The following is an 8,784-nucleotide window of genomic DNA, read 5'->3' as shown; positions in this document are numbered from 1 at the left end:
TATTAGCTTTTGTCTGTGGTAAGTAGTGGGAATATTTTCTCCTAGTTTGTCAATTTTCTTTTAACTTTATGTTGTTTTTTTCCAGTTTTTTTATACATGTAGTCAAATTTTTAATCTTTTACTTCCTTGCCTCTATACTTCAAGAAATAGTTAGAAATCCTTTTGTTACACTGAGATTAAAAAGAAATATGCCCAGGGCGCCTGGGTGGCTCAGTGGGTTAAGCCGCTGCCTTCGGCTCAGGTCATGATCTCAGGGTCCTGGGATCGAGTCCCGCATAGGGCTCTCTGCTCAGCAGGGAGCCTGCTTCCTCCTCTCTCTGCCTGCCTCTCTGCCTACTTGTGATCTCTCTCTGTCAAGTAAATAAATAAAATCTTTAAAAAAAAAAAAGAAATATGCCCATATTTTCTTCTAGTACTTGCATGATTTTGATTTTTGCATTTAGGTCTCTAAGCCTTACGGAGTTTATTCTTATGTCCAGTCTGAGGTACAGACCTAATTTTGTCTTTTTCAAAGCGGTTACAAATAGTTTCAGCATCATTTATTTAAAAGTCCACCTTTGCCCTTGTGATTTAAGATGACATCTTTATCATCATATTCTAAATTTCCATATGTATGTAGGTCTATTCTTATACTTTCTATTCATACACTAGTACTATATCTTCCAGTTTTGTTAATGCCATTTTTAAACACTGAGATCATAGGGTATAAACAATTTTATATACTGCTCTGTCACTTCACATTATAGAAAAATTATTCTATAACATCATTTAAAATGCTTACTTAAAATTATTTTTTTAAACAAAATTCACATTTTATTTAAGTTGAAATAAACTATACAAAATTGATCTTTTTCACCAAAAATAACAGTAATATTTTCTGTGTTATTCCTAGATAAACCACAAAACACTTATTTCTGTAGGTTTTCCAGGTTTTGTTTATAAATCAAGACGAGGCAGTAGATATAGTCATGGAAAAAGACAGAGGAAAACAGACAAATCAGTTGTCAGTATCCATGGCCTCTGATCCTGCCTTGACCATGAACAGAGGTGTTCAACATATACCTGCTAAAAAGCTTATGAAGTTGTAGGTGTTTCAACATACTCATGCTAAAGACCTTATGAAGATGTAGGCTCAACAACGGAATGTAAACAGCAACAACCCAATGTGGAACAATGGGAGGCTCTCCCATTCAAACTTTAACTGTAGCTTGTTCTGTTAAGTTCATTTGATAAAGACAAAATCTCTACTGCAATAGTTGCTTGGCAAGCTCATGTGTTTCTGTCTGGTAACTCCCTGAACTGTCCATTACAGATTTTAACATACTAACACTCCTACTACTCAAGGGTCACTCATGAGCTTCTTGTAACATTTTCTAAAATGTATCCCTTCCCCCATACCTCTTCAAAATCTTTATCTTCTAAAAAGTGATAACTCAATACCCAACAATTGGATCCAGTGATAATAAATGTTATGTCTAAAATGACTTAACTAAAACAATTCCCAAGTGCCACTAGCAGAAATCCCACAGAAGTGTAATGTGGCACATTCAATGCTATCTTCTGGAAGAACAGGTATGTCTCCAAAGCATGAGAGTTTAAACAGGGGCCATTTAAATAGGCAGATTATCAACGGCTAATATACTCAATGAGAGGTCAATACGTCAAGATATTCAGTGATTAAGTGGCCTACATACACCTGACAGCTTTTCTGTAAGATGTTTTCAAATTTCTTACAGATTTTTCCAAATATCAAACATAAGAGAAAGCCTACTTTAAACGTTTCTTAGGTATTTTCAATGGTTTCTGAGTTATCTGTAGGAAGCTCTGACCTAGTTGTATAGAGTTTGATATATGTGTCCACCATTAAATCGAGATCATGTTTTATGTCAAAATTTATGTTAAGCAAAGCCAAGTTACTTGACCGTTGGTCTGTCAAAGTGTTCCTCAGGTATGCTTTGAGACGCTTTCGTCCATTTTCATAGCGTTCATTCTCAACCTTCATCACAGGAAGAATACACAGGACTTTCAGCAATGCATAAACATTGGGAAAAAACTTGATGTCTGGTAGATGGAGGGCTTCATAAATGGTAGATGGAAGCTCTATATCTTTCCCTCTGTGTTTCCATTTGATTCTCCAGCAATGCAGCTCAGCTGAGAGTGTGTCAGGATTGGGCAAGTCACTTCTGTACATGTCAGCATGGTGTTCCTCTGATGTGTTAAATTTGAGCTGTCCCATGACAGAGGGTACAAGAGATAAGCATTTAAGAGCTTTGAGGTGCTGTTCTGAGAATATCTCTTTCAGTTCCTGAATAATGTGTTCCACTGTTGGAACACTTAGAGTTTCCTTATAGTAACTCTCAGAGGTGAGCTGAGATTCCAGGTTACCTTGCTGGGCTCTGCGGAATTTCCCGGGGAGTTTCATCTGAATATCAAGTTTAGTTGCCAAATTTGTGGCTTCTTCAAACCAAAATTCATGATAAACTTCAATATTTTCCATCACTTCATTTAGTGAATGCAGCACTGCAGTCAAGCTACTGGCTGCAAAGAAGACATCAGAGGTCTGCCCTTGGAGATTTTTCCCAAAGGCTCTTGTAAAAGATAGAACATTTTTAAGAACAACAATGGTAACGATGAAATCAAAATCTGTTACTGCACTGCAGAGTACAAAAGCTCGACCAGCTATATAGTTATTCCACCTAATATTTGTATCACTATTTATACCATCTAAACATAAAACAAGTGCTTGTAGGAGGTCCACTAAAATTTCAAAAGCATCATGCCTGCCTGTCCACTGAGAATGGCAGATCTCCTTCAGTTCTTTACCCTTTTCCTCATTGTTCTGAAAGAGGACAGAAATTACATTGTCAAGCTCCAAAAGCAGTTGTGGAGATCGATGGAAGAAAGAACAAACTTCCTCAATTGTTCCTAACGCAACAGACACTCCCACAACAGGCACTGATTTTGCCAGCCACATATTTAAGGCACAGGAAGAGCAAAGTGTGTAGACAGCCTGGGGATATTTCTCTAAAAGTCTAGAAGCAACAACTTTCATTTTGGAAGAAAATCCACTGGACACAATGTAAGCCTGTCCACGACAATACTCCATGTTTAACCCCCACTTCTCAGTTATCGTAGTGTGAAATTTCACAGCCAAAATTTCTGCATCAGCTTCATAAGGCAAGAAGCCCACAAATTCCTCTCTCAGGTTATGAGATTCATCAACAAACCTCACCAACACAGGCAAGTGTTCTTCTCCTGCTATGTCCACTACGTCATCAGTGATGATGGAAAAGAAGTGCGAGTCTCTCACTTCCCTGAGAGTTTCTTCCCGAATGCAGCTCTCACAGATCTCTAGCATCTGTTTCTGCTGTGTTTTTGAGCAGAACAATGTGTTAACTGCTGTTGTCTCAAAGCGCTTTCTCAGAACCTCTTCACCAGAATTTATCCGGCACTCCAGCAGCGCATGAAAGTTATCAGGAGTAAAAAGACCCTCTGGAATTTCATCAGTTTCATGCCCATCCAGAGGTATGTTTTGTTTTCCCATAAGAATCAAAATTTCAAACAGAGATTTTAAGTATTCTTTGTTTTCTTTCTCTTCAAGGGTTAAAGGTAAAATATCTTCATCCTGTTCCTCACCCCCTTCTTCTGCACTAGGATTCTGAGCGTTGCTGTTGTTTATTTCTTTATGTTTTGGTACCTGTTCAGAAGTTTCATCAATTTTTTTCTGTTTCAGTGTCCTGATTTCATCTTCACTCAATTCTTTTATTCGTTTTCTGTGTCTACTATGTGGATTGTTCAAATGACTGGTAAGATCAAATATTGTTGGTATTGCATTATCTCGAAGAACTGTCCTATAAGGACTAGTTCTACAGATCATAGAGGTCTCAAAGTGTTTGGCACATAATCGATAATGTTTATTTAGTTGATCAGGCGTTTTATCTTCTAAGTCTGCTCTCCTACAATTCTCCACCCACTTCTGGCATCTGGCCGGATCCCGCGGGAACCTGAAGAAGGCCAGGTCCGACTGCGTGCTCTTCCTCGTGCAGTTGGGGGCAGCGCAGAAGTTCGGCATCGTAGCCCACCCGCCGGCCGGCCCAGCCCTCCCCTCCCCGCCTCCTCAGGGCAGCCCGCCCGCCCGTCGGGGCCGGGGAGGGGAGCCAGGCCGGCCGGCCGGCTCAGCAAGGCCTCTAAAATGCTTACTTAAAATTATTTTAAGAGGTTTCTTAATGTTCTATGTTGTGAATATAATCTAATTTACTTTAACATCCCTCAGTTTTGAACATTTCGATTGCTTCATTTTTTTGCCATTATAAATAGTCCTGTAATGAAAAGATAGTATTTGCTTCTTTTATTAAAATTTTTTGTATGATTATAGATAAACATGCAGTTTAAGAAATAACAAAGAGATTCCATGTGTCTTTCACCCAGTTTCCCCAATTGTAAGATCTTGCAGAGCTGTAATTCAATATTACAACCAGGATATTGACATTGATATAGTCAAGATATTGAACACATCCATCCCCACAAGGATCCTTCATGTTGTTCTTTTACAGCTGTACCCACTTCACTTCCACTTCCCTCAGACACACACCCTTAAATTAACCCCTTAGCAATCACTACTGTAGTCTCCATTTATGGAGTTATGTCACTTCAAGAATAAATGGATCACACATATGTAACATTCTGAGATCGGCTTTTTGCACACAGTATAATTTCCTGGAGATTCATCCAAGTGTCCACACATCAACAACTCTTTTTATTGCTAAGCAGTATACCATAGTTTATGGATATACCACAGTTTATTTAACCACTCATTACTGAAGTACATCCAGATTGTTCTCAGTTTGGAGTATTACAAATAATGCTGCTATCAACTTTCATATCCAGAGTTTTTTTAATAAATGTAAATTTTCATTTATCTTAGACAAATGCCTTAGAGTTCAAGTACAAGACTGTATGGCTGCTTCATGTCTTTTAAGAAACTGTCACAGTTTTTTTTTTTCCAGAGTGGCTGTAATATTTTACATTCCCACTAACAATGTAAGAGTCATCCAATTTCTTCACATCCTCACAGGCTTTTGATGTTGTATATTTTCTTTATTTTAGCTATACCAATGCATATGCAGTGGCTCTAATTGTGGTTTTAAGAACTAATGATGTTAAACATCTTTTTGTAGTTTTACTTGTCAGCTGTATATACTCTTCAGTGGAATATCTGTTCATGATTTTTACCTATTTCCTATTTCAATAATTTCACTTTTTACATGCTGGCATTTAAGAGTTATTCATATATTCAAGTACTAGTTCTTTGTTAAATATGTGATTGGAGAATATTTTTCCAAATCTGTACCTTACATTTTTATCCTCCCAATAGTTATTCCACTTTTCTCAGAGAATTTCTGTCAATTTTTTCTGAAACAGTTGATATGATCATATGATTTTCTTCTTTAGCTTTTGATATACTGAATTACATTGAATACTGCTGAATATTAAATCAGGCTTTATTCCAGGAATAAAGTCATTGTGATAATTTTTATATATTGCTGAATTCTTCTGCTAATATTTTGTAAAAGATTTTAAGTTTTTTTTTTATTTTTTATAAACATATAATGTATTTTTATCCCCAGGGGTACAGGTCTGTAAATTGCCAGGTTTACACACTTCACAGCACTCACCATAGCACATACCCTTCCCAATGTCCATAACCCCACCCCCCTCTCCCAGCCCCCCTCCCCCCAGCTACCCTCAGTTTGTTTTGTGAGATTAAGAGTCACTTATGGGGGGGAGGAGTCAAGATGGCAGAGAAGTAGCAGGCTGAGACTACTTCAGCTAGCAGGAGATCAGCTAGATAGCTTATCTAAAGATTGCAAACACCTGCAAATCCATCAGCAAATCGAAGAGAACAGCAATTCTAGAAACAGAAAAACAACCACTTTCTGAAAGGTAGGACTGGCGGAGAAGTGAATCCAAAGCGACGGGAAGATAGACCCCAGGGGAAGGGGCCAGCTCACGGCAAGCGGCGGAGAAACGGAGCACAAAATCAGGACTTTTAAAAGTCTGTTCCGCTGAGGGACATCGCTCCAGGGGCTAAACTGGGGCAAAGCCCACGCAAGGTCAGCATGCCCTCAGGTCCCGCAGGGTCACAGAAGGATTGGGGGTGTTTGAGTGTTGCAGAGCTTGCGGGTATTGGAACGGGGAAGCCGGCTACGGAGACAAGAGCTGACAGTGAGCTCCCAGCTCAGAGTTACCTTGAATCGGTCGCAGGCTCGGTGAGCTCAGAGCACGGATGGAGGTCAGGCAGACAGGAGTTACTGGGCGCTGTTCTCTGAGGACGCACTGAGGAGTGGGGCCCAGGGCTCTCGGCTCCTCCAGCCGGAGACCAGGAGGCCGCCATTTGTATTCCCGTCCTCCAGAACTCTACGGAAAGTGCTCAGGGAACAAAAGCTCCTGAAAGCAAACCTGAGCGGATTACTCAGCCCGGTCCCTGGTACCGGCGGTGCAATTCCACCTGGGGCAAAGACACTTGAGAATCACTACACCAGGCCCCTCCCCCACAAGATCAACAAGAAATCCAGCCAAGACCAAGTTCACCTACGAAGGAGTGCAGTTTCAATACCAAGGACAGCAGAATTCCAGAGGAGGAGAAAGCAAAGCACGGAACTCATGGCGTTCTCCCTGTGATTCTTTAGTCTTGCAGTAAATTTAATTTTTTTTTTTCTTTTTCATTTTTTTTCCGTTCTTCTGCTAAAATTTTTTTAACTTTTACCCTTTTCTTTTTTAACGTTTTTAAACTAGTTTATCTAATATATATATATTTTTATTTTTTATACTTTTCTTCATTTGTTTTATTTTTTAAATTCTTTTCTTTTCTTTTTTTCTTTCTTTCTTTCTGAACCTCTTTTTATCCCCTTTCTCCCCCCTCACAATTTGGGATCTCTTCTGATTTGGTTAAAGCATATTTTCCTGGGGTTGTTGCCACCCTTTTAGTATTTTACTTGCTCCTTCATATACACTTATCTGGACAAAATGACAAGGCGTAAAAATTCACCACAAAAAAAAGAACAAGAGGCAGTACCGAAGGCTAGGGACCTAATCAATACAGACATTGGTAATATGTCAGATTTAGAGTTCAGAATGACAATTCTCAAGGTTCTAGCGGGTCTCAAAAAGGCATGGAAGATATTAGAGAAACCCTCTCGGGAGATATAAAAGTCCTTTCTGGAGAAATAAAAGAACTAAAATCTAACCAAGTTGAAATCAAAAAAGCTATTAATGAGGTGCAATAAAAAATGGAGGCTCTCACTGCTAGGATAGATGAGGCAGAAAAAAGAATTAGCGATATAGAAGACCAAATGACAGAGAATAAAGAAGCAGAGCAAAAGAGGGACAAACAGTTACTGGACCACGAGGGGAGAATTCGAGAGATAAGTGACACCATAAGACAAAACAACATTAGGGGCGCCTGGGTGGCTCAGCGGATTAAGCCGCTGCCTTCGGCTCAGGTCATGATCTCAGTGTCCTGGGATCGAGCCCCGCATCAGGCTCTTTGCTCAGCGGGAGCCTGCTTCTCTCTCTCTCTCTGCCTGACTCTCCGCCTACTTGTGATTTCTCTCTCTGTCAAATAAATAAATAAAATCTTTAAAAAAAAAAAAAAAAAAAAAAAAAAAAAAGACAAAACAACATTAGAATAATTGGGATTCCAGAAGAAGAAGAAAAAAAAAGAGAGGGAAGCAGATGGTATACTGGAGAGAATTATTGGGTAGAATTTCCCCAATATGGCAAAGGGAATACACATCAAAATTCAGGAGGTTCAGAGAATGCCCCTCAAAATCAATAAGAATAGACCCACACCCCGTCACCTAATAGTAAAATTTACAAGTCTTAGTGACAAAGAGAAAATCCTGAAAGCAGCCCGGAAAAAGAAGTCTGTAACATACAATGGTAAAAATATTAGACTGGCAGCTGACTTATCCACAGAGACGTGGCAGGCCAGAAAGAGCTGGCATGATATATTCAGAGCACTGAACGAGAAAAACATGCAGCCAAGAATACTATATCCAGCTAGGCTATCATAGAAAATAGAAGGAGAGATTAAAAGCTTCCAGGACAAACAAAAACTGAAAGAATTTGCAAACACCAAAGCAGCTCCACAGGAAATATTGAAAGGGGTCCTCTAAGCAAAGAGAGAGCCTGCAAGTGGTAGATCAGAGGGAAAAGAGACACTATACAGTAACAGTCACCTTACAGGCAATACAATGGCACTAAATTCATATTTCTCAATAGTTACCCTGAATGTTAATGGGCTAAATGCCCCAATCAAAAGACACAGGGTATCAGAATGGATAAAAAAATAAAACCCATCTATATGTTGCCTACAAGAAACTCATTTTAAGCCCGAAAACACCTCCAGATTTAAAGTGAGGGGGTGGAAAGGAACTTACCGTGCTAATGGACATCAGAAGAAAGCAGGAATGGCAATCCTTATATCATATCAATTAGATTTTAAGCCAAAGACTATAATAAGAGATGAGGAAGGACACTATATCATACTCAAAGGGTCTGTCCAACAAGAAGATCTAACAATTTTAAATGTCTATGCCCCCAATGTGGGAGCAGCCAACTATATAAACCAATTAATATCAAAATCAAAGAAACACATCAACAATAATACAATAATAGTAGGGGAATTTAACACTCCCCTCACTGAAATGGACAGATCATCAAATCAAAAGATCAACAAGAAAATAAAGGCCTTAAATGACACACTGGACCAGATGGACATCA

At 39.2% G+C, this 8,784-nt stretch overlaps 1 protein-coding gene across 1 annotated transcript; it reads right to left on the bottom strand.

The window, feature by feature from the left end:
* Positions 1-790: 790 nt before the first annotated feature.
* LOC116593728 (52 kDa repressor of the inhibitor of the protein kinase-like) lies at positions 791-4,172 on the bottom strand. The gene has a single exon (XM_032348104.1). The coding sequence runs from the start codon at positions 4,070-4,072 to the stop codon at positions 1,784-1,786; it is 2,289 nt and encodes a 762-aa protein (XP_032203995.1). The 5' UTR covers positions 4,073-4,172; the 3' UTR covers positions 791-1,783.
* Between the last annotated feature and the right edge of the window lie 4,612 nt (positions 4,173-8,784).

Source organism: Mustela erminea, chromosome 1 (genome assembly GCF_009829155.1).
Source record: "Mustela erminea isolate mMusErm1 chromosome 1, mMusErm1.Pri, whole genome shotgun sequence".
Taxonomy (NCBI): Eukaryota; Metazoa; Chordata; class Mammalia; order Carnivora; family Mustelidae; genus Mustela; species Mustela erminea.
This window is presented reverse-complemented; position numbering and strand designations above follow the sequence as displayed.

Excerpts from the sequence above, each read along its gene's own strand:
- LOC116593728 (XM_032348104.1), bottom strand. The coding sequence starts at position 4,072 with ATGCCGAACTTCTGCGCTGCCCCCAACTGCACGAGGAAGAGCACGCAG.